The 27,305-nt window shown below is 38.2% G+C and overlaps 1 protein-coding gene across 2 annotated transcripts in view; it reads left to right on the plus strand.

Annotated features, from left to right (window-relative positions):
* The window catches only part of HSD17B4 (hydroxysteroid 17-beta dehydrogenase 4), a 122,016-nt gene that overhangs the window by 45,907 nt on the left and 48,804 nt on the right, over positions 1-27,305 (plus strand). For both annotated transcript variants that reach the window (XM_084629269.1, XM_084629270.1), the window contains exons 13-17: positions 943-1,179; positions 3,598-3,649; positions 7,426-7,497; positions 9,163-9,266; positions 16,085-16,150. In XM_084629269.1, the coding sequence (XP_084485395.1) occupies positions 943-1,179; positions 3,598-3,649; positions 7,426-7,497; positions 9,163-9,266; positions 16,085-16,150 (531 nt within the window). The remainder of the gene's footprint in view (positions 1-942; positions 1,180-3,597; positions 3,650-7,425; positions 7,498-9,162; positions 9,267-16,084; positions 16,151-27,305) is intronic.

Genomic DNA, 27,305 nt, shown 5'->3' on the forward strand with positions numbered 1-27,305 from the left:
GTTAAACAATAGAATACAAGTTAAAATTTATTAAATATTTGATGTTTTTCTACATTTTCATATATATTCTGTGTTGTATTTGAAATGAAAGTTTATATTTTTATTACAAATATTTGCACTATAAAATGATAAAATAAATAGTATTTTTCAATTCACCTCATACAAGTACTGTAGTACAATCTCTTTGTCATGCAAGTGCAACTTACAAATGTAGGGGTTTTTTTGGTAACATAACTGCATTCAAGAACAAAACAATGTAAAACTTCAGAGCCTCTAAGTGCACTCAGTCCTACTTCTGGTTCAGCCAATCGTGCAATTACCATATATACTCATTCATTAGCCTGTTCGTCTAAAAGCTGACCAACCAAGATGGAAAGGTAAAAACAGTAAAAACTGTATGACCCTTCCATAAGCCGACCCTATATTTCCGGGGGTTGGCAAACTGTGGCTCCCGGCCCATTAGGGTAAGCTGCTGGCAGGTTGGGACATTTTGTTTACCTGGAGCGTCTGCAGGCATGGAGCCCCTCAGCTCCCTGTGGCCGCGGTTTGCCATTCCCAGCCAAGGGGAGCTGCGGGTCTCCATGCCTGCAGACACTCCAGGTAAACAAAACAACAATGTATTAGATATTCAATTCAATGATTTCATAGAGTTTAAAATAATCAAATCTTGGTGTAGACCTATTTATAAGCCAACCCCCGCTCTTTGATGAGTCACTTTTTTACCAAAAATATTCAGCTTATGAATGAGTATATAAGGTAATTTTTTGGATCATGTGATCAATGTTTTTGATCACTTGACAGCCCTACATGTAAGTAATCCTAGCAAGACTGTTAATATATTACGTTGCAGTTATACGATGATTTTGCCTGCGGAAAGTAAATTGAAATCAAATATTACATAGCATTTAACTTTGAATTATACTATATATTTTTAATCCACAGAGCAAATATGTTGGCCAAAAGTTGCCCACAGTGGTGTATAATTATACTCACTTGCAACCGATTTTGTACGCTCTTGGTGTGGGAATGACAACCAAGGATCCAGATCATCTAAAATTTGTTTTTGAAGGCAGTGAAGCATTCTGTTGTTTACCTACCTTTGGGGTCATCCCAGCTCAGGCATCTTTGTGGGATGGTGGACTTTCTAGTGTTCCAGGACTCAACAGTGACTTCACAAAAGTATGTATGATTTAGACATTGCAATTTATTTTGTGTTACATGCTATATAAATTGACTGTAATTGAAATGGCTCAGTATATACACCAAAACTTCAGAGATAGCTGCTGTTCTAGAAAGAGAAAAAGTAACAGGCTCCGATTTCTTGCAACCCAGGGAAAAACTTGTATTGAAATGAGTTACCTACCTCTCTCTCATAGATTTTGTGTGGGTTTTTTTTTCCCCCTAAGATGCTTATGAATCACATGTGTGTATCTCTCTCTTTTTTTTTTTTTTTAAAGTGGGAATCTTGCTTGAAGAGCAGCATCCTCTTTATTAAAAACCAAAAACCTTTATCTCGCCCTGACATTTTTTTTTTGTAATGGAGGGATTTTATTTTTGAGCAATTTCTTTTGCTCTTTCCAGGGATGAAGCTCTCTACCATAGATAATCTAGAAAGCAAGTACAGTAGGTGTAATCTTTTCTTTTTAAATTAGTTGACAATGTACACCTCTTCAAACTGTGTATCTACATATATCTGTGTATACATTTAGCTATATATCGAACAAATATAAATTATATAAAGCTGCCTTCTTCAAGAATATGATGTCATAAGAAATTTAGTATTTCATAGCTGAAATATGATTTTTAAAAAGCTTAAAAATGTAAGATTTACAGCATTTTCCATACTGGGACTGCAGTCTGCATAAAAACTAAAGAAAGTTGTATAAATGACTGTGTTGTTTTAGTCACAATCCTGCCACCCCATGAATTTTTTCATAGCTGTCTTGTCGTCAAACTCTGGAGTTTCCTTTAAAAAGCCAGCAAACAAAATCCAAACACCAGATGGCCAAACCCATAATATTTGTATGTATTGAACCAGAATCACTGCTGCTGCCTTTTGTTGACTGCACATGAGATGCGCTGTTGTGTTTGTGAGAAGCTAAGGAAAAAAGATAGTGCTCCACAAAACAGAGGGATGCCTCTTCAAAAGGTTGTAGTGTCTATTATTCTTACCATGTTCCACACATAGGCTATGGCAAGAAGAGCAACATATCAACATCCGCATCCTGGGAATGGTGGTATAGAGTGAAATATTATTCTCCCTCTCTCCTTGGTCCCATACATTAAAGTAAATTACAGTCAAAAGGCTCTCCCCTGCGTGTTGTTTGTCTTCAAATTCCCTGCATTACAAATCTGAGTGGTTGTTACCCATTCAAAGCACTGAATTGTAAATAGGATATTTGTTAAAGCATTTTTTAAAAGGTTTACTTCTACACCTGAACTATTTTTTAAAGTAATTTTAAACCTAGGAACTTGGTGTTATTCAGTGAAATCACATAGCTTAGCATGAAATCTGCCGCAGTACAGAAGGCATTTTAAATGGTGTTTACTCTAATTGAAAATCTGTAATAGATGCTCGAGGAGTGAATGAACAGTTAATCATAACTGTTTGGTGCTGGATGTTATGAAAAATGGACTCCACTTCAGAAGTTTTGTCAGTGATTAAAAGGATAGCATAAATATGCTGGAAATATTTTAACATTTACTTAAAATTTAGAAAATCTGAAATTTTCCCTGCTGTCCATCTCATTGACGTTCTCTTTTGAATGCACTTTCTTTTAAGATGATTTCTGAGGTTAGAAAAGAAGTTCTGCAGCTTGGAATGTCCACATTTTTTAGTAATGGAAAATTCTTAGAACACTTGTAAATTGATGTGTGTAGGCTCGTGCTAACTGATTTATTCTGTTGTTGATGCATGATGAGGTAGACGACAGAAATTAACCTGGCAATAAAATTACCCATATTTATATTTTTGGTGGCTTCTTCCTAATTTGAATCTTAGAAAAATAGAAATGTAGGACTGTAAGGGATCTGAAAAGATCAAGTCCATCTGCCTTTGCAGGATTAAGTATACATAAACAATCCCTGACTGGTGTTTGCTAACCTATTCTTAAAAACCTCCAAGGATAGGGATTCACCACCTCCTTTATGTAACCTGTTACAGTACTGAACTATCCTTGTAGTTAGCAAGTTTTCCTTAATATCCAACCATGCTCAGTATATACCATGAAAATACTGTATGATTGTAAGTCAGGACTGATTGTGAAAGGCTGATTGATTTCAGGCTGTTACCAACAACTTCCAAGGATGAGTGTGTCAAAGTAATTCCTACACTCAAAGTAACATAACAAAACATTCTGAAATAATGCACTCATGTCAATTTCTACTGGTATTTTATAGCCTTGTTGCAGCGAAAAATATCCAGGTGTGGAAAGAACTGGATATAATTTCTCACTTCTCTTTATTTTATAGCAATATGTTTTCATTCTGAACACATTTCCAAAATATCTGTAGCTACATATTTGCTTATGACAGGGACGGGGGAAGTGGTGGCAAATGATACTGATCATCACTATAGTGTTGCTTATCTTTACACAGCTACTGCATGGTGAGCAATATCTGGAGTTGTATAAACCACTGCCAACCTCAGGTCAGTCCTTTACTCTGATGGTTTCATATTCACCATGACAGCACTTCACTTTTCTTTTGTATCTGCATTACATATGGAAATATGGATACATTGTTTTGAACTGGTTTCTGTTGCAAATTGTACTCTGTATTTTGTGTGTGTGGCTTTATCATACTGGTGTTGGAACTTTCCAATTAGATATATATTAAAAAAAAAATCTGATCAGATGGTGCTTTTTTTTTTTGTCTAACTACTATAGTTTGTTTGTTGTGGTATACTTAGTAAAAACAAGGTACCGATTGACTTTCTGCTGAGCTGTCTGAAAAAGAATATTCAGTTGCTCACTAAACATAAATTAGTGTGCCTTCACATTGTGGTGTATATAGCTCATGATCAACTCATTAACTAGAGGTATTGTTAATTACCACTGGAAGTTGATATAATAAATTGTCAAAATATTTTTCCAGAAACTGTACTTTGTTACATTGTTTACATCCTAGTGTCTGTGAGACTTAAAGAATGAAATCAACTCAGTATGTTTTAATTTTAGAAAGACAAGCTGAGTGAGGGAATATATTTTATTGGGCCAAATTCTGTTGGTGAGAGCGAGAAGTTTTTGACTTTAAAGAGATGTGAACAAAGACACACTTATCCCTGGTCTTCAAAATTTTCATTGAAAAATATATTGGTTAATTAGGGTCTATGTCCAAAGAGATTATATATTCATGTTTTATAAAACTTCACTAATTACAAAGATAAGAACAACCATATTGGGTTAGACCATTGGTCCATTTAGCCCAATATCCTGTTTTCCGACAGTGGCCAATGCCAGGTGCTTCAGAGGGAATGAACAGAACAGGCTATTATCAAGTGATCCACCCCCTATCGTCCACTCTCAGCTTCTGGCAAACAGAGACTAGGGACACTCAGAGCATGGTTTTGCATCCCTGCCCATCCTGCTTAATAGTCATTGATCTGCCTATACTCCATGAACTTATCTAGTTCGTTTTTTGAACCCTGTTATAATTTTGGCCTTCACAGCATCTCTGGCAAAGAGTTCCACAGGTTGACTGTGTGTTGTGTGAAGAAGAACTTCCTTTTGTTTGTTTTAAACCTGCTGCCTATTAATTTATTTGGGTGACCCATAGTTCTTGTGTTATGTGAAGGAGTAAATAACACTTCCTTATTCACTTTCTCCACACTATTCATGGTTTTATAGCCCTCTATCATATTCCATATGGAAGTTGTTCCATACCCCTAATCATTTTTGTTGCCCTTCATTGTACCTTTTTCAATTCCAGTACTGGTTGCCAGAATATATGTGAATTTATTTGTAAAGTGGTTTTGAGAAATTCTTCAGAGAAAGAGATGAGAGCAAGTGGGGAAGAAACCAAATAAACCATGGAAAAACTAGTTCTTTTCTTCTGAGAGTGAAAGGAAACACCTGAGCTCTTTATTGCTTGCAAGAAAGATGGCATGCTTTCCATTAATTGACAGGAATCTGTGAATAAGATCATATTGTTCAGGCTGATATTTAAGTTGTTTGCAGATCTGTCAACCGATTTAAAACAATAACAAAAAATAGAATATCATATTGCATAGGATACTGGCCACCAATTCCTCTCTTGGATTTTCTCCATGACTTGCTGTTGGTTTGAAGATGTCTTAAGAACTTTCAGAAGGCAATTCCTCATTCCTCATACCTCATTCCTGACCTTTAATAATGCATATTATGGCATAGACCTGTATGTAAAAATAGATATATATTTTTTATTGTTGAAAAGGAAGAATTTTCATTTGTCTCCCTAGAGGTCTCAAAGTGTAAAATATTCAGGATAAGAACACCAGAGACATTTGTTTGAGAGAAGCTTGGCTTCAATATTCAAAGTTGTGCTGAAAATCTTGTATTTTATAACTTTGAGTGATAAGAAAGCTTGTGATGGTTAAGAGCCCAATTCTTTGAACATTTTGGGTTTAATAATTGAAAATGGACTGTGTTAAAAGGGTTTACTGGGGGGAAAAAAGCCCCTAGCCTGGTAAAGGCTAAACATTTTAACTAGAACTTTTTGTAATACTTGATAGTTAGGGTGGTGTTGCTGATTCAGAAGCTCTTTTAATTGTATTTTATAATTATATTCAGTGACACGAGAAGACAGCAAACCGAACACTTTCCTGCTATTTGACATTCAGCGTTACTAGTTGTCGTGGAATATGATAGGTAATATTGGTCCACGTGTAGTGTTAGCATTCTGGATAAAGAAAGAGGACATAAGAAATGGCTAAATAAATACTCTGCGTTTTCTGCACCAAATAATTAGTATATGTGATACAACTGGTCGACATTCTCTAGGAGAAGACTTTTTGCAAATTAAAGAGAAGTAGTGGGAGATTTAATATGAAGTACAAAACTTTAAGACTATAGAGAGCCATTAATTTTTCAAGTTTTGTAAATAGTTCCTTTTGGGAAGTGGACCTGCAGTAGGGGCTTAGAGAAACAGTATATTTTGTGTGTATTCAGAAGTGTCTACTTTTGATCCACTATATTTTGCACTTATATGGCACCTACAATCTATATGTGCTTCATCAGCATGCTTTGCCTTAAAGGTCAGTCAATCAACTTGCAACCTATTTCATTTCGAAACAGGTGTTGGCAGTGGTTTCAGGTGCTATTTTTGCTCCTCAGTGACCTGCCAGTTTCTGTGGTTTTATAATTAAATTTTCTTATCTTTCACAAAACATAATTTGTTTTCCCTCCCGTTCTGTTTATGTGTGAAACTCAGAGGAAAGAAAAGTATTCGTAATATGGGGAAACAATTTAATTAACTTTACACAAAATGCATCAAGAAGAAAAATAGAAAAAAGCAGTTAAATTGTTTCTCTCTATCAATTATAATTTTAACCTTTATTGTTAAAAATAAGAGGTGAAATATTTTTAGACCAAAGCATGGTTTTCAATGGGGCATAGTAAGCCTCACAATAGTCCTTTGCAGTATATGCCTGTTTCTCTTCCTTGGCACACCTAGCCAGATCTCTTGTTTTTGGCAGGATGCGTCTAAGGGTTCTACTGGGAAAAGACATATGAATAAGCTTCAACAGTCACACAGTTATTGTGAAATTAATGAGCCAGTCTCAACCTTGAGAGGTTCATAAATATTCCAGACATGATGGCACCTTAACTTCTGGTAGACACTTATGGCTTGTCTACATGATGAGTTAGTGCACAGGAAGCCAGGATGTGAATGTATCGTGTGCTAGCTTTGCCATGTGGACTCTGTTACTGCGCACTAAAAGTTTCTTAGTGCACTTTGATGTATTGCTGCTTGAAATAGAAGTATGTCAGAGTGCACTATGGAACTTTTAGTGCGTGATAGCATGGTTTATATGGCAAATTAGTACATTGTAGGTTCACATCCTAGTTTGCCACAAGCTAACTCACCATTTAAGTAAGCCTTAAAGCCTCAGTCTGGCAACTGTCTCCATCCAGGCAGATGCCTCTCAGACTCAGTGGGGCTCTGAGTGGACACAGGAGTCAGTTACAGGATTGGGGTCTAAACATATATCTGTTTACTGTTAACTGTGAATGAACATTTTAAATAAAAACCTCACCTGCGTTGTATTAATGTATTACAAATAAATTACTTATAATGTATATGTTCTAAAACTTGGCTTGTGTAGATTACAAAGCTGGAAATATTTGTCATGAGCTTTGCTAAAATACTCCTGCAAAATTCATGTTGTATTGTAATTTCAGACCTTCGTATTATAAGATATGTGTTTTCCTTATCTCTCTCTTTCAGGACTGCTAACTTCAGAATCAACTATTGCTGATATCCTTGACAAAGGCTCAGGAGCACTTATTCTCTTAGATGGTAACCATATTGTAATTTATTAAAGAGAGACAATCAAAGCGGACAGTCTCAAAATTTAACCTATGCTAACAATAACTCTGAGCCTAAAATCAGTTTAAATTCTTAGGGTCTGTGCCACGTGGTCCAGTGACTGCTGAGAAATGTACTAATTCGCAATCACATGCATGTTGTCCTGTTCTTTGGAATAGATAGGGTACTGAAATTAAGAATATCCTTTTTGAGAGAACGTTGACAGAAGATTCAGTAGTGTTCCTGAGCAGAGAGACGGTGCTGAATACACAAACAGAACAAAGCTATTACTTCTAATACATAGTATTATCTGAAGTTGGTTAGCTTGAACTGTTTCTCTTAAAAAGCTGTGTGTGTGTGTGTGAGAAACCCAACATCTAATTAAATTGACTGTCAACTTGAATTTTATGAAAGGACATCCTTTAAGTTATATGTCCTGAAATGTTTTTATTCTCTTTTGTTAATTTTTTTTTCTGTTTTTGCATTAATTTAGTGGGCCCAAGGAGTCCATAACTTGTTTTTTTCTTTCACAAAATATATGGGTCTTGATTTCTAGTGACATGGTTATGGTATAACATGACTGTTCAAGTTTTAGAATGAGACTAATAGGGAATGAACCACCAAATTTTTTGAGGTAGTGTACTGTTTAGATTTCTCCATGAACCCTTTAAAATTTTTCCCTACTGTTTCCTCAAAACCTCCAAATAATACTACTAACTCCTGAGCTCTGCCCTTCCTGTTTCTTACCAGTTAATGGCTCAGTCTGGCGAAAAGCTAACTGCTCTCCAACTTAATCTTTCTAGCTTTTCTTTACTTCCACATAGGAACAATTGAAAAGCCAAGGTTTGGGCCCATTAGAAGTTTATCCAAACCAGTCTGTCTATTTCTGTAACAGACCTAAAGGTTCTGGTGTAGGTTATTAAAGGTTAGCTGCTTATGGGAGAAACTAGGCGCCCAGTATAAGTGGATGTGGTGCCCTACTGGCAATAAGTTTAAGTATGAATGCCTGTCTGTGTCCTAATGGAATAATAAGTGATAATAAATTGGAAATAGAGAGATTTCTGTTTCACCTCAGTAACTATAAATACTTCAAGTTCAACAAAATCAAAAGTGACTTTAACAAAAAGAAAACCAAGTGACCTTAAATTAAATCTTCCTTTGGGGCTGCTTTTTCCACATACAGTATTAGTGCTGCTTTGTTGTGTATGAGGTTGTGAATGTGTTTTTGTACCAGGGATTGTTAATGGCTTCTAATAAATCACTTTTTATGGCATAGTTCTATAGTATTTAAATAAATGGCTAATGATGTGTGAAATGTTGAAATAAACATTAATTTTAGCACTTTGTGTGTTGTCAACCATTTTTTTAGCACTTGGTATGTCATCAGTATTTTGATAGCTCGTTTTTTCATTTTAATACTTTTGTGTAAAGAGCATCTGTAATAGCATAGTTTTAAACAGGACATTAATCTTCACTTGTTAGGAAATTATTTATGACAGTGCTATTCAAAAGTGAGGACATTGTCCCCTAACTTGTGAAGATGAATACTAGCATATATAAAACAAAGCTATTCAGTATCCATTGGCTCTGAGAGGGGTCAGTGTTAGCAGTATTCAAAAAAGAGAATATAACCTCTCATTTTATATTGTCTTCCAGTTCATACCTACTGTGGAAAGGATCTGTTGTGCTATAATCAATTCTCTCTGTTTATTGTTGGAGCTGGAGGATTTGGTGGAAAACGAACATCAGAAAAGGCGAAGGTAAATTTTAAATGTATTTTCAAATGAAATAACTATTGTCTTTCACTGAATATAATATAAGAAAAATAATTAGTATATTGATTAGGGATGATCAGTTAGCTTGAGAATGACACAGCAGAAGACAGACACAAGCAGATTCTGAACAGTCTTCCAGGACGGAATTGCCTGAGCAGAACAGGCTGAGGTGGCTGATTAGAGTGGGAGAAGCTGTTTCATAGTTGCAATCTAAGCTGATCTTTACTTTGAGGTCTGTGAACTTAGGCTGCAGGTCATCTTCTGAGGGAATCATCTGTTCACTAGCCAAGCTGGCAACAGTTATGTGGACCTCAGAGTATGATGTAGGTCAGTGGGTCTCAAACTTATTTGATTGTGCCCCCCTTCTTTATGTCTGTAGTAGTTTATGCTCCCCTGCCCCCCGCCACACAAGTTCATACACCAGTAATCATAAATCAACATGCAACTCTCCCTAAATATTGAAAACAGTAAGGCATTGATTCAAACAGAGCCATTTAAGTATATAGGGTAAAATTATACGAAAGTGCACAACGTTTCTCACCTTGGGGTCCCACTCAAAAGGGGGGGGGGTCACAAGCCTATTATAGGGGGTCACAGTATTGTCACACTTACCTCTGCACTACTTTCAGAGTTGAGTGGCTGGACAGTGGTGGCTGCTGGCTGGGTGCCTAGCTCTGAAGACAGCGCTGTTGCCAGCAGCAATGCAGAAGTAAGGGTGGCATGGAATATGCAACTGTATGAACACATCTGCAAAGTTTGCTCTTTATGCCTTGACCAACCCACAAAAAAATGTGTGATTTGTCCATAATTTAAGTAGATGCCCCCCTACTGATCTGTCTGAAGGAATCAGTTTTGCTAGTTATTCATTGCTGTGAGTAAAATGTGCACAGTGGATTTTTTTTCCCTGAAGCTTCTCACACCCACCCCCCAGATTACATTCCACAACCCCTCAGTTTGAGAACCTCTGGTGTCAGCCGATCTTAATTTAAACATTGTGTAGCACTTTTGTGATTGCCTCACATATTTTGTTTGGTTGCCCCCATGTGACTTGATTACATTCTCCCTAACTAGAAGGAGGGGTGCAGAGTTCTTTGCTAGAAGCTGAAGGAAAATGTTTATTTGTTTACGTACTTTCCTTTTGATCTGTCAACTCTTTGGAAATTTCTGAAGTCTCTGTATTAATATCTAGGGCAGCAAAAGCCTTGCAGAACATCTAAAGTCAATCCTGTGTGAAGATCTTTTTTTTTTTTTTTTTAGTCTCTTTGTATTAGATTCTGAGAGCTCAACCTCTCCTGTAGACCAGCTTGAAGAGCAGGATTTCTGGCTACTAATTTTTTCTCTTTTTACAAGTAGCACAGAGATTTAGATGCCTCCAGAGGCTTTTTCACGGTTCTTTCCTTTATTGTTGGTTTATACAGAATCTCCTTGAATCAGGGGGGTCCTGGTTGTTTTATGTCCTGTGCAAAATTTATGCTTTGTCATTTTATCATCCTATCACTTGAATATATACCTATGTTCCACTTTCAAATGCTTTTATTTACTACAGGAAAAAAATTGAGCCATTTTTTGAATGCAGATGGTAATACCACACAATTAACTACCCCCATAGGAGTAGTCCCATTGTTACTCATGTGCTTAAGACTTTACAGATTTATCCCTTTAGTGTATACTTGGTACCATATACTTCACAAATTCTTTCAGTTAAAGGAAGTATTTTGAATCTTTCTTCTTGTAATTGTAATGACAAAAATCTAGACTTTAATGGCCTTCAGTGTAGTTTTGCATGGACACAGAATCAGTTGTGGGCAGGGAGAATACAAAACAATAAATGTTGATTTTGATTAATGTAATCTTGACTTCATATGATCTTTGCCCCACAGTACGTGATTTCTTATGTAATTATATTCTGAATGTTTTTAATGTGTGCATGTTTAGTGAAAAATGAAATTCCCAGCTGAGGAGCTTTCAAACAAGTGGTGTTCCTCCTGTTTAAAATGGCTTGTGGAACATGCTGTTCATGGAAAAAACCTCTAGATGTAGCTCTGTTTCTAAACTGATGCAGTTGTGTGTGTGTGATTTCAGAAGCAGAAGCAGAAAAAGAAAGAAATAATATTGGCTTTCTCTACTCACTCCCTGGATTATTATCTAGAGTGAAACTCTAGCATCTTGGGCGGTAGTTGGCAAGTGACATATAATGGCATAGTGAGGTTTATTGTATATGTGCCCTAAATGCAAGTCCAAATGCATAAAGCAGCTATTCACCTAAATGAGAGGAAAAACACGGCATGTAAATAGGAAATGGTAAGGAGGACAGTTAGCACAATAGGACTCTTCTCCAGATCGGGGCCTTTAGGCAGTACTGTAAGACAAGTAATAATACATAATAATCTTGTGGGCTTTGTCATGTTGTAGGCACAGCACCATATAAGATAATTTATTTTCAGTTTGTGATGGAGCGCCTATGCTTGTACATCCATAGTCCCATGTGGACTGCTTTCTGAGATATTAGTTCAACTTCAAAGACGTAAATTGACCAGCTAAAAAAAGCTTTTTGTTTTTAGATGTGCACTTAAATCTCTATCCACTGTGTTCAGATTTCTTAACCTCAAATCTTGAGGTATACCCAACCACAGAAGATCTGGAGTGAGGCTTTCTCCAAATATATCATATGCTTATAAAGAGAAAATTGATGAATCACTCTTGTTTTACATAGGGGCACAACTCTTCAATGTCTGCTTGACAAATTTAACAGAACACTTTATCATCATAAAGCTGATTTCAATGAGACTATCTGTATAAACACAGCAGCCCAAAAGAGCTGTTACTAAAATCAGTAGTGGTGGTATTAGTGGCCCAGCTCAACATTCGTGGACTTTTTTGTCTAACATGGGACTTATAACAAACACACAGGCCCATTAGAAATGAGATAATAAATTGAAAACCTTCTGGGACAAAAATTATCGACTAAAATCATATAGTACTGATAGTTTTTTAGGAAGTAGTGGTGGTATTTAGTTTTCTTATGTTAACATTGAGAAAATTTTTCTTTGTTAATGTCACACTGATGTAGTCTTGTCTGTATGTGATCCTCATACATCGCAACAAATTAATAAATTGTTGTCCTTAGTTTCACTAAATGAAGAAATAAATCCTTTCTCCTTGAGGCTTTTTAACATACAGGGAAATCCAGATGAGGATAGAATATAACTTGGATTGCCTGGATGGTTTTTAATTTTTTATCTAATTCCTTATAGGGCTATGTATTTGCTACAAACACCATGTCCTACAAGATATCGGGGAGTTGCCAAATATGAAAATTGTAGGAAAATGTCTGGTAACGCAATAATGTTAAACGTAGTCTCAGCTATTGGTGATCTAGATATAAAGGTAGGATGTGCAGGATTATAGCAGAGTACTGAGAGACTGACTCATGAGTTCTGTTCTAAACTCTGCCTCTGGATTTACTGTAATTTTTGTCAAGTCTTTCAATCGCTGTACCTCAGTACTCTAAAATCAGTATTATAATATCTAGCACAGAGTTTTTGATTGTAATGTGTGGTATATGCTTAGACCTAGAGTGTGATAAGTGATTTGATTTAATTTTTAACCTATATAAAACATGAAAAGAATGCTTATTCCAGATTCTAGGTACTCCAGTGATAGTTAATTCTATTGTATTTTTATGTTGAGACACAAACAGGAATAGTAAATCAAACAGCCTTTCTCGACACACAAGACTCCAGTCCCAAATCATATACTTCCCCACTTCAGTTCCTAAAAAATATGAATCCCTCCCAAATTAAAATCTACAACTTAATCTCCCTAAACATTAGCCCTGTCCAAATAGAAGGGCTTGACAGTGTATCCCTTAGGTTGCCCACAAATTTCAGGCAGTTTCAGACCAGAGATGGTAGTGAATTTCTAAGTTAGGGGTCTTCATTCAGAACACATTGCGAGCAACTCCTTCTGCCATGTATTAAAGGAGCTGGAGCTTGAGCACCTCCTTTCATCTAAAGCAGTGTTGAATGGTCGGAGTGGTGAGGTCTTTCGCAGGTCTCAAGCCAGTTAAGGCTTAATAAGACAGAACTAGTATCTTTACCTCTAGATGGAAATCCACAGACAGGCCATGCAAATTCTGGAGCAGTGCTATCAAGTATTCATAGCAAAATTCACTGTGTTTATCAAGTGGCCACCCCTTCCTGTGCCATCTTCAGTTTCTGAGTTAATTTAAGAAGTAGCTCCATTGTCGTGTTCTGAAGTGGCAAAGGTGTGGATGATTCTAGTAAGGCCTGTGCCCGAGAAATGGGATCACAAACTTTTGTGCAGACACAAACTGAGGAAAGTCACTCTGTTCATTGCTATATGATTGTTTAGCAGCAGCTGGGAATATAAGACCCCTGAATTTTGAACTCTTCTGACACGCAGCTAAGGTGTTTCCTCTGTCAGATGGGGCTGAGATGATCTTTGCCATTTCCTCCAATTGCCCCTACTGACTTGTTAACAGTCTCAAACAGCTAGCTCTCATCCATGCCCCAATCACTACCCTATACTCAGCCTCTTGCTATGGCTCATGCAATATATGTGTTACCAGCATACTGAAAATACTTAATCCCATGGCACCTCACAAACCCTGCATTGACCCTATGTACACATTAACAGAAAGAGAAGCCAGCGCTTGGGACAGAAAAGCAATTACCCAAAACTGTCTTCTGCCTTATCTCTTTCCTCTCAGGTCTGAAAGCAAGTAAATAACACTTATTCTATGTAGCCTAGTGGACAGCACAATTGGCTGGGAGTTAGGAGACCTGTGTTATAGTCCCTGTTCTGCCACTAGCCTGCCGGTGATTTTAAACAAGTCACTTTAATCTCTGTGCTTCAGTTTCCCCATATGTGAAATTGGGAAGATGCTGAGCTCCTGTAAAGCACTTTGAGGTCTACAGATGAGGACCATGTAAGTGCTAGGTGGTAACATTACTATTTATTCAGTTAGAAACTAATAGTTCTAATATTGTTAGGCTACCTAGTCTTTAGCCAGGAGAAGTTCTTCTAGCACACCCAGATCCTTAGGGATTAGTGCCAGCCTAAACTCAAACAGAAGGGAGTACAGAAGTTAAGTCCAAGATCTTGCTCTTCCATGGGAGTGGAAAGCTCTATATGAATTGGAGGAATTTCCCCCTCCATAATCACACTGTTTCTTCCTTAAGGGTGAAGGAGCGCTTGAATCAGTTCATGGGAGAGGAGAGCACAGATAAAGCAGGTTGTCCATAGCACAGACTCTTTGCTGTTTGAGATTTTGTAGATGTTTTGGTGGCAAAGAATCCTCTGTCTTAATTGCTTCCTGTACAGGCTCAGTACACTGTAGCTAGTATTACTAGCATTTGAACATCAGATCAAACTTCAAATGTGATTTTCAGTATTTTGCAATTTTTATTAAAGCATTTTCTTTTAATTCTGCTTCTGTTGGGGGATGAGCAGATTTAGGATCAAGGCCAGAATCCATCCAGCCATAGTGCTTCTTACAATGGTAAATAAATATGTCTTGCTCGTTCCCACACCAAATGTTTCACCAGTGTTTGCCAATGAATTCCCCATTAGCCTAGCGGTGGGAGTCTCACTTTCTTATCTAGGCTTCTGAATCGAAGCAAGGCAAAACATTGCATACTGTGCTACTGTGTCAACACTTTAATTCAGTGTATCTCCCATTCCTTCCTGGGATAATATACACAAGCTAGCACTAATTAGGATATCTGCTGTGGAAAGTGAGCAGGTAACTTCATACCATCTAATGGGTTAAACTAGCATTCATTCTCTTTAGTGCAATGATATACTGTAGAACTGACTTGCTATTGGTAAAAATCAGAAATTAAATCTACCATTGTAAATACTTTCTTTTTGTGGGTTTTCAAGAATAAATTTCAGCTGCTTGAATAGTTTTCAACTGGTTGCTATATTTTTGCTCCATACAGATCAGCCGTTTAAGATGGAGTCTGACAGACTGTCATGTTGAGTTTACAGTTTATATAATCAAAAAACCAAAGCTTGTTTCAAGTGATAGGGTTCAAAATGCAGCTTGTAATTGGGAGGATAAAGAATAAAAGGTCAGAGGCTTTGAAAGACTAAGATAAGGTCCAGAGTCATTCATATAGCATATTTTTTCAAATGTTGGTTAAGCTTTTGTTATAAGGCAGTATTTAAATACTTTTTTTTTTTTGGTTTGGATTCAATTTATGGTCCAAAATATTAACCTTGGTTTTGATAGGTTTCAAAGTTGGAACAAACCGGGGAAAGTGTTAGTTTGTAGAGAAACTAATAACCTTCTTTCTTGAGCTTTATTTTTTTTTAATTTAGTTTGGAAGAAATGTCTTTAAAATGGTCTGCTGTATGAGTGTAAACCAGATTTAATGCTTCAGGATCAATAATCGCTTTATAGCTTGCTGTGTGTTGCCTTAAAATTGTTGTTAGAGCAGATGTTTGTCCTAATGGAGTGATTGTCAGTTATTCTTATTGGCTTTCGTAAAATGATGCAAGACCCTGGAATGTACAATGTTAAAAGAGCAGTGTTGTTTTGCAGTGACAAATTTGTGGCAAAAATGTATTGATGTTGTATGTTTAAAGAGAATCTTGATGCAAACGTTTTTGAGCTTGTTGGAAATTTTTTCTCCTTATCCTTAAACACGTTTTAACCCCCACCCCTGGGAAATCATTGTTTTTAGTTCTCTTTAAACATGTCTGATTATGGTTTTAGGGTGGGTAAAGGAGAGTGATTCTTTTGCATTTAAATATTGTTCCATTTTTCCATTCAGGTAACAGTGAACCCACCTAATAGAACACCTGATGCTGTACTTTCTGATGTCACTACAGTTGATCAGGTAAAGTTTTACTTTTTTAAGGAAGGAAAGTTTCTTTATCAGATTTACTTGGGGAAATCTCCTAGCCCCGTCCTCCTTATTTTTAATAAATTCTCTATTTTCACTAAAATAAAGTTTATTAAGTGTTCTGCTTTGGAATATCATAACTGTTGTATTTAAACTTTTATGTATGATGTTCTTTGCTTTTGTAAGCCTTATAATCTTATCAGGTTTTTCTAATGTAAAAATGCTATATAATGGGAAGGAGGCTAAAATGATTAGCATGTCATGTTGCATTTGTGAAAAATAATTTTAATTAGAATAGGAACTTTTGAAAACTTGTAACAGTGCCCGTGCATGACAAGATATGGAACAAAGTAACAGTGGTGGTTCAGAACACAGCGGTGCTGAGTGACGCAGTCAAAATGTTATTAATGTTTTATAAAACATACACTCATTTTAACCTCTGGTTGCATATGTAGAAATTAAAAACAAAAACAGTGAGCCTTACATGCTGACAAATGTCAGTCCAGTTCCACTTCCCTCTGCCAAGATCCACACTTTTAATTCTTCAAGTACAATCACTTCCCCCACAGCAAAAGCCTGAATAAATAGATGAGTCTTACATCATTTTTTTAAGGTCAACAGTTAATAAAACAAATTCAGAAGCTACCAGCAGTCCATCAAGAGAGCTTTGGGTGAAATTATCAAAAGTGTCTAAGTACTTTTAATCCCTTTTGGAGCCGAAGTTCCATTGACTATCAATAGAACGCTGGCTCCTAAGTGCTTATGTTAGTTTTTGAAAATGGGAGCAAGCTCTTAAGTGGCTTCAATGCGTTTGAAAATTTTACCTGTTTTTTTCTAAATGTTTAACGTTAGGGACTGTTAGCAAAAAGACCCCAGCTGATCTTGCTACTCAGCCATCATGCTGGAGCCAAGGGAGGGAGGCATTTTCTGCAAGTTAGGATTCAGACTATGTATGGCTTAATATAAACACCTTGAAGTACGCTCAGAAGGCAACTGCAAGCCAGCTCCATTTTCCAAGAATTGATGTGGCATTCAGCACTCTGGTAATGGGTCCTGTTAAGTGAGAACTGTCACAATTGTAGGGCTAGATGCTTCTGTTTTCTGGTTTCTGAATTCACTCCCTCAGGCGTCAGACCTCATGTCCTTACCTCTTCTGGGGTGGAATACCTTTATTTTCCCACTCCTAGTCTGGGCCCTGAGCTATAGTGCCCTGTGTCTCAACCATGCTTACCCAAACTGTCTGACTTAGTTTGGCACCTGTGGTATTCCCTGTCAGGAGTCTATGACTAGTGGTGAATAGAGTCACCCAATAGCCTTCATAAATCAAAGCATGGTTTCACCGAAACAGTAGGAACAAAACATGACATAAGAGAAAAAAGGATTTGAGAACAATAAATAGTTCATACATGTCTGTCTGACATATATGCCCACCATCTTGTGATGGTGATCCAGGCAGGCCTAGCTTCTTCAGAAATCCCCAGCCAGTGTGACAGTTGGTCCAGCTCCCAGATAACATCCTTTCCCCTAGACTGAGTGTGTTGCTTTTTATCCAGCAGAGTTCTTTTTTCTTCTCAGTTCCCAGATGTTTTGGTTCTGCCAATCAACAACCAGCTTGGTGGGCCCAGTATTAAGTTGAGTCAGTCTCTTCAGGGCCAGTGGCTCTCCCATTGTCCTGTAATAGCCCTCAGGTGTGTGTTGAAGTCATTGTTTGGCTTTCCCATTTGTTTCCCAATAAGCTTGCTGATTTAGCCTAGTATAGCATACAGTAAACGTAATAATAACTGAGTTGATATACGTTTTAATAAATTATTACAGAACAGATGCACATCTCTCACAAGGACCCATTTGAACTTTTATTGAAGTCAATAGACTCTGAATATCTTCAGTGGGAGTTGCATTAGGTCCTAAATTGGTAACTACTCAGTATTGAACATTGAGAAGACTTCAAGGGTTGTTCTCTAGACAACAAAGAGACAAATAACTTTGGCAAAGTCCATGTCTAAGTGTTACACTATACAAAGCACACGGGATCTTTTATAAGAGAGAAAGCAAATACGCCATATTTATTCAAAATACAACAGTTAGCATATGCTTTTCAGTCACACACACATACACATCATGCACACAGTCCTGCCAGTTGATGTTTTTATAGTTACCAGTCTGTTGTAGCTCAAGTCAATCTAATAGCCAGTCAGATTGAACACGAGTAGGGAGCTGGGCTCTGTCGGTTGCGATCCAATGCTCCGAGGTTTTGGCAGGACTAAACCCAGAGTTTCATGGCAAAACACCCCAGCTTTATACTTGTAAATTCCCATTTGAGTCCATGCATTTTGCAATGTCATCCTGTAATCATTAGTCCTTAAGTGGTGGTAATCTTGGGATTTTCCAAATGTTATCATTTGATGGTTATTGTATATTTGTTGTCTTGCCTTCGGGGGTGGTTGACTCACCTCTGAGGCTGTCAATGCTGTTAACATGTTTAGCATCGGATACAATGGATGTTTTCTGATTGTCTCCTGGTGTTTCCAAGTCTCTCACTTTTTCTTGACCATCTGGATATTTGTGATGGCTTTCACACCTTATCTTTTCATGATGGCTGCATTCCTCATTCACACAAACAATCTCTCGCAGAGAAGACAGCAGTATTTTATATTCAGCAGAATACATTGTAAATTAAACTTCAGTAAATCTTGTGGTCCAAACCGTTTACATTGTGGCTCAGGCCTTTAACATTCCTTTAATCTAATTAACATAGACACAATACAAGATCCTGTCTTTTACTCACTAAACCTTAAACCAAAGAAATGACTAGAGGGAAGTTTACAATGCATATAGGAAACAAGATCCCAGTCTCAGATGGTCATTCTGTTATTCAAAAAGGTGGCTGGTAGAATTAATTCAAAGTTTACATCAATTCTTATTGTACAAATATAAAATCCTGTCCCTGCACAAGATGGAGAGAGGTTGCAACTTTTACCTATATGCAGATGCAGATAAAATGCTACTTTGCTCTCCAAACCAGGGAAAGAGAACCTTGGAACTGAGTGCGGTTAGAGTGCTAATGCTGCTCCAGCCATCATCTTACTCTTTCTCTTTGTGTGCATATTGAACAGAATGGATGACAGAATGGAACCCTACAACACCCTATACAGTGGGACCATACCACAAAGAGCTCATTGCTTTTGTATCAGTATTTTTCTGTCTGTCCTATTATATTAATATGTACAAACATGCACGTGCTGTAGCAGTTTTCTGGGCTCCTCAATCTGTAATCTGAGCAATGGTTTACTGCATTCACTGAGATCAAAAAAGAGATCAAAAAAGTCCAAAAAGTGTTTGACTATTAGTAGTTTAACATGAGATGAATCATTCAATTTCAGCCCCATAGGGGACACTTAATGTAGTTATAGAGCCTGCAGTATCATCTAGTTACTCTTGTCCTGTCAGTTGTCAAGCTGATATTTTAAATCAGTGAATGGAAATAGATTCCACTAAATGATTAATCAGGCAATTAAAATATGCAACCTGTGATAGACATCTTGTTAGACTTGCTCCTTTTTACCCTTCTCCAAAACATATTTTTAGCTTCTTAGAAACATCTTTCATTGGTGAGGTACTTACACAAAATAAATAGCAATGAGTAGAAAATTATGCAGAAAAATGGACTTGGTCAGATGCTGCTCTTCATAGCTTTCTAAGTAACACAATAAGAAGGTGTTTGTAACCCCCCCATGTGTGTCGTGTGTCTGCTTCAGATATGATCTATGATTCTTTTTTTCCTGGGAAAACAAAGTTGGAGTGAAATGAGCTTTTAATTAACTTTGGTAGTGGATATAATGTTCCGAATTTACAATGCTGGAGGTGAGGCTGGTCAATAATAAAAATGGAAAAGATTTTTCAAGAACACATCTTCAACAATTGTAATTTTCTCTCTCCTTTATATGCAACTTGTTTTCTTTTCCTCCACCGTCATTGATGGTGCACATTTAAATGAGACACCTACCCAACTACAAGCAGAGGTTGAAGTACTGTGTGGTGTCAAATAATCACTTGTATATCTTCAATAAAATATCTGATATTATATCAGTCAGCTGCAGAATTCTTTTCTCTTTGTAATAGTAGTATTAGATACATTGGGCATGAGCTCTGTAGTTCCCCATGAGGGGTTTTGGCTATGAATATTCTGTGGGTGCTCTCTCTGTCCGTGGAATTCTCCTGGATTTTGGTGGTGGCTGTGTATGGCTATCAAAATAAAAAACTCAATAATAGTGGGGAATTTTAATTATCCCCATATTGACTGGGTACATGTCACCTCAGGACAAAATGCAGAGACACAATTTCTCGATACTTTAAATGACTGCTTCTTGGAGCAGCTGGTACAGGAACCCACAAGGGGAGAGGCAACTCTCAATCTAGTCCTGAGTGGAACGCAGGATCTGGCTCAAGAGGTAACTATAACAGGACCGCTTGGAAATAGTGACCATAATATAACAACATTTAACATTCCTGTGGTGGGCAGAACACCTCAGCAGCCCAACACTGTGGCATTTAATTTCAGAAAGGGGAACTATGCAAAAATGAGACGGTTAGTTAAACAGAAATTAAAAGGTACAGTGACTAGAGTGAAATCCCTGCAAGCTGCATGGACACTTTTCAAAGACACCATAATAGAGGTCCAACTTAAATGTATACCCCAAATTAAAAAACATAGTAAAAGAACTAAAAAAGAGCCACCATGGCTTAACAACCCTGTAAAAGAAGCACTGAGAGATAAAAAGGCATCTTTTAAAAAGTGGAAGTCAAATCCTAGTGAGGTAAATAGAAAGGAGCATAAACACTGCCAAATTAAATGTAAAAATATAATAAGAAAAGCCAAAATGGGCTTTGAAGAACAGCTAGCCAAAAACTCAAAAGGTAACAACAAAATGGTTTTTAACTACATCAGAAGCAGGAAGCCTGCTAAACAACCATTGGGGCCCCTGAACGATTGAGATACAAAAGGAGCACTTAAAGATGATAAAGTCATCGGGGAGAAACTGAATGAATTCTTTGCTTCAGTCTTCACGGCTGAGGATGTTAGGGAGATTCCCAAAGCTGAGCCATCTTTTGTAGGTGACAAATCTGAGGAATTGTCACAGATTGAAGTGTCACTAGAGGAGGTTTTGGAATTAACTGAGTAACTTAACAGTAACAAGTCACCAGGACCAGATGGCATTCACCCAAGAGTTCTGAAAGAACTCAAATGTGAAATTGCGGAACTATTAACCATGGTTTGTAACCTGTCCTTTAAATCAGCTACTGTACCCAATGACTGGAAGATAGTTAATGTAACGCCAATATTTAAGAAGGCCTCTAGAAGTGATCCTGGCAATTACAGACCAGTAAGACTAACCGTTTAAGTTAGACCAGTAAGACTACCGGGCAAGTTAGTTGAGACAATAGTAAAGAATAAAATTGTCAGACACATAAATTGTTGCGCAAAAGTCAACATGGCTTCTGTAAAGGGAGATCGTGACTTACTAACCTATAAGAGTTCTTTGAGGGGGTCCAGTGGACATAGTGTACTTAGATTTCCAGAAAGCCTTTGACAAAGTCCCTCAACAAAGGCTCTTATGTAAATTAAGTTGTCATGGGATAAGAGGGAAGATCCTTTCATGGATTGAGGACTGGTTAAAAGACAGGGAACAAAGGGTAGGAATAAATGGTAAATTTCAGAATGGAGAGGGGTAACTAGTGGTGTGCCCCAAGGGTTGGTCCTAGGACCAATCCTATTCAACTTACTCATAAATGATCTGGAGAAAGGGGTAAACAGTGAGGTGGCAAAGTTTGCAGATGATACTAAACTGCTCACGATAGTTAAGACCAAAGCGGACTGTGAAGAACTTCAAAAAGATCTCACCAAACTAAGTGATTGGGCAACAAAATGGCAAATGAAATTTAATGTGGATAAATGTAAAGTAATGCACATTGGAAAAAATAACCCCAACTATACATACAATATGATGGGGGCTAATTTAGCTACAACTAATCAGGAGAAAGATCTTGGAGTCATTGTGGATAGTTCTCTGAGGACGTCACGCAGTGTGCAGCGGCAGTCAAAAAAGCAAACGGAATGTTAGGAATCGTTAAAAAAGGGATAGAGAATAAGATGGAGAATATCTTATTGCCCTTATATAAATCCATGGTACGCCCACATCTTGAATACTGTGAACAGATGTGGTCCCCTCATCTCAATAAAGATATACTGGCATTAGAAAAGGTTCAGAGAAGGGCAACTAAAATGATTAGAGGTTTGGAACGGGTCCCATATGAGGAGAGATGAAAGAGGCTAGGACTTTTCAGCTTGGAAAAGAGGAGACAAGGGGGGGATATGATAGAGGTATATAAAATCATGAGTGGTGTGGAGAAAGTAAATAAGGAAAAGTTATTTACTTGTTCCCATAATATAAGAACTAGGGGCCATGAAATGAAATGAATGGGCAGCAGGTTTAAAATAAATAAAAGGAAGTTCTTCTTCATTCAGTGCACAGTCAACCCGTGGAACTCCTTGCCTGAGGAGGTTGTGAAGGCTAGGACTATAACAGGGTTTTAAAAGAGAACTAGATACATTCATGGAGGTTAAGTCCATTAATGGCTATTAGCCAGGATGGGTAAGGAATGGTGTCCCTAGTCTCTGTTTGTCAGAGGGTGGAGCTGGATGGCAGGAGAGAGATCACACCTGTTAGGTTCACTCTCTCTGGGGCACCTGGCATTGGCCACTGTCGGTAGACAGGGTACTGGGCTGGATGGACCTATTGTCTGACCCAGTATGGCCATTCTTATGTTCTTATGTTCAATGGAAGAGTCTTATGGTTTAAAGCACAGGACTGAGAGTCAGACCTTGATTCTAGTCTCAGCCCTACCACCAGCTCACTGTGAGAACTTGGGCAAGTCACTAAGGGCTTGTTTACAGAGTGTCTTAGTCCTTGCTGTCTGGGATGTAAATGCTAGTGCACACCAGTGTATTGTGCACTCTCTGGGTCACATGGACCTTGTTGGTGCATGCAAAAAGTTCCCTAAGGCACGTTACTGTAGTCCTGTTTCAAATAGTACTACATTAATGTGCATTATGGAAATTTTAGTGCCCTCTAGCAGGGTCCACATGGGCCAGCTAGCACACAGCACGCTGGTGGGCATTAGAATCTACACTGCACCTAGTGGGGACAAGCCCTTAACCTCTTCTGTGCCTCAGTTTATCTATCTGTGAAATGATAATACTTATGTCACACGGGTATTGAGATTTTCATGCTAATTTTTATGCTTTAGCATGCCTAAAAGTTGCCTGACACTTCCCATTATAAGACCCTGTTTTCAGTTTCTTATAATTATGCCAAACTTTAGTTATTTGTGCTGAAATTTTTCAGGATGAGTGTCTGCTTCAGACTGAATTAATTTTTGGAACGCTTCAGCAAAAATGGTTAAGCTGTTTCTCAGAATGAGATTTGGGACAAACACATTTGTTTGGACTATATTAAAAAAAATCATACAGCTGTTTTCTTGAGAAGCTTTAGCACCTCTATACTTTTAAACAGGAACTTGTAATTTGACAGGGGATTGCCCTGGGGTGAGGTACATGTCTGTTGCTCTGCTTATGAAATTCGACCCAAATCTGGCAGAGCTATAACTCTCCGAAAATCATAGTTTGTGCATGCTCAGTCAAGGCTTGTTAATTTGGCAGCTAAATTCTCCGGAGACTCCATCTCAGGGCTGAGCAGGACTTTGCATGCAATTTCTGCTGCTGGGGACCACAGTGACTGTGGACAGGGAGACTGTCCCCCTTCTCATATCCAGGCAGTCTGGAGAAGGAGGAGCAAGCAGCCTAAATTGATAGCAGTGAGGGGCTGGGGAAGGATGGAGGTAGAGGCCAAGATTAGGTAGGGAGCCAGAGGGGCACAGCAACAAGAGCATTTTGAGTTGTGACAGGAGGATAGAAATGGGTGGGAAATGGGTATAGCAGCAAGGGGACACATGCTGGGGTGAGAGGGCATACTAGGGGAGTAGAGCAAAACAGTTTTGAAATCCAGCATTTGTATTTGAAATGGTCATTCCTGAGACGCAGCATTTGATTGCTGTCAAGCTAGTAACTCTGAAACCCACTGGCCCAGGATACGTCCTATTACCCTCTCGTGCAGCGGTTCTCAAACTGTGGTTCAGGCCCCAAAGTGGGTTGTGACCCCGTTTTAATGGAGTCGCCTGGGCTGGCATTAGACTGGCTGGGGCCTGGGCCCGGGCCCGAAGCCTGAGTGCCACTGGCTGGGACTAAGGCTTTGGCTTCAGGCCTGGGCTCTGGGCTCATGTTACAGGCCCCCTACCTGGGGATGAAGCCCTTGTGCTTTGGTCCCCTTGCCTGCGGTGGTGGGGCTCAGGTTTCAGCTTTGCCTCCCACTCCAGGGCAGTGGGACTTGGGTGGGTTCAGGCTTCAGTCCCCACTTCTGGGGTCATGTAGTAATTTTTGTTGTCAGAAGGGGGTCACGGTGCACTGAAGTTTGAGAGCCTCTACTCTAGTGGCAGGCTCATGAGAAGGATAACAGATTCTTTTTTTAGCGTGTGTCAGTATGGACCTCACTGTAGGTCCTCAGTGTGTGAGAACTGGAAGGTTTTTTTTAATATCAGTATCTGTCAGGGCTGTGCATGTGCCCCATGCTGCCTCATACTCCTGAACAAGGGCATAAAGGGCTGGGTGTCACGATCCTCCCTCTTACCACTCATGATGGTGAGACGGAATCTGGCAAGTATCGAACCTGCTGGTTCTTAGCTCTGTCTGTCTTCTTCAAGACCCCCCCAAAGTCTCCAGAACCAGCTCGGAGCAATCTGCTGTATTCAACAGCTGTGAATTATCCAACTCATCTGGACCAAACTCTACTGTTTTGATTCATCTGTATAACCTCTCTGCACAGGGCTCCTTATCATGGTAGACTTGAAACTTGTGGTCTTCAAAGCCTGTCCATCCTGTGCTGGACAAATCCCACTCAAGGATGGACACAGTGAGGCCATGACTCTCAACCTTTCCAGACTATTGTACCCCTTTCAGGAGTCTGATTTGTCTTGCGTTACCCCCAAGTTAACACCTCATTGAAAAACTACTTGCTTACAAAATCAGACATAACAATACAGAACATCACAGCACACTACTACTGAAAAATTGCTTATTCTCTCATATTTACCATATAATTATAAATATTGTACTTTCTGCTCTATATACTATACACTGAAATATATAAACAAGTCATCTGTATGAATTTTAGTTTATACTGACTTCGCTAGTGCTTTTTATGTAGCCTGTTGTAAAACTAGGCAAATATCTAGATGAGTTGATGTACCCACTGGAAGAGCTGTGCATATCCCCATGGGTACATGTACCCCTCGTTGAGAACCACTGCAGTAGGGGAGTAACAACCAAATACTGAAATAGGTTATAAAGAATTTTGCCCTCTGAGTGGGTTATTCTAGAATTGTCTGAAATGGGACTTATTGAGGCTTTCTCTGATACCAACAGATACTGGTCTAGATGGACCAGCAGCCTTAAATGGTGTAACAGTTTCAGTATTTTATATTTGGAACTCTTTAGGCTCATGTGATGCTGAGAAGAGTTATCGCCACGGCATTGCCCTTGGACCTCACTGTAGGCTCCATTCCCCCTCGGATTCCTTCGTCATTGGTACTGTACCTCTTGCTAGTAGATGACTGGTTAATTTTTTCAAGCCCGGTTAGTATGAAATAGTGATTAGATCCCCAAAGAAAAAGCAAAAATAAAGGTATTTTCTTTAATTAGAATATGTAGTAATTATTTGTACATGGCGCTTCATTCCTTTGATAGCCCTTTCTTTATTTTAAATAAAACAAATCAATAAGGCGTACAAAAGTGGAAGGAATTTTTCAGAGGCTGGTATGTAACAGTTGGTACCGCCATTTGGGAGGATGTGAAGATACAGCCATATAAAAGAGAAGATTCTGAAAAGAGCAGAATGCCTTACTCTGTGAAGAGTGCTGTGCAGCATTCCCTGAAAACATGTACATTTACACTAACTTCAGAGGACAGCACAAGAAAGCCTCCTGGAAGCCGCAGGTGACTCTTGTTGTTTGTAGCATGAATAATTTGTTTCATGACGGAGAGAATGAAATGCTACTGTTGGCTCACAAATTCTGAGAGTATGCCAAGAAGATTTGCTTAAAAACAAAAGACAGTACAGGCAGAGCAGAGAGGAGTGAGGCCACTGCAAGGATGTGATGTTTTCTTAACTTGTCTGGAGGCTTTAGTAGTCAGAGAATGTTGCACTGTTAATTCTCTGAAATTGTGAAGTAAGCGAGCACCTAATATCAAATTACTAAGAAAATTTATTAAATTTGATTATACCACTTTCAAGATGTGAGATTTTTACATTTCCTGGATTTATCCTTGTTGGGCAGCTAGAAATATAATTTTCTGAGTTCGGAGGCATAAAGATGATTGTGAATTTGGAGTACACTAGGATTTTTGCTGTATTATAAGATGGTGAATGGTGGAAGAATATATTGTGCTACTGGCCATTTCATTTACATACAGACCTCTTTCATCTCCACCAATCCTCCCCTTCATGTATTCAGTATGTATTATCAAAGTATGTACAAATATTTATTCCACTTTTAGTAAAGGTTCACAAACTTGGGTTAACTTTTCTGTTTAACTGATATTCAAGTAGAGAAGAATTTTTGTATGTTGCTTGTGGTGCTGGCAGCGTTCGTGTTTTTAAGTGACAAAAAGTTATCTAAAACCACTCAGCTCACAGACTTGGTCCTGGTCCCAAAGTGTTTACAATCTAATTTTAGATCTAACAGACGTATCGTGGGATAAATGGGAAAGAAGGGATGGAGTGGGTGAGGTAGGGCCAGGGTACTGTAATAAATCATGTAGTTAATTCATTTTGTCTTATCCATGTCTAGGTGGTACAAACATTTTTTTAAACAATAATTGTTAAGGGCATGAAAAACATAAGTCAAGGAGAAAGTTCAATGAAGACTTTAGTGTCTTGGTGGAGCAGACTTGGAATAGCATTCCATGCATGGGGACCAGTGTTGAAAAGTAAATGTTATTTGGCTAAGTATAGATTGAGATTTCCTGTAGTGAGTATCT

The sequence above is a fragment of the Lepidochelys olivacea genome (assembly GCF_965140295.1).
Source record: "Lepidochelys olivacea isolate rLepOli2 genome assembly, chromosome: 5".
Classification (NCBI taxonomy): Eukaryota; Metazoa; Chordata; order Testudines; family Cheloniidae; genus Lepidochelys; species Lepidochelys olivacea.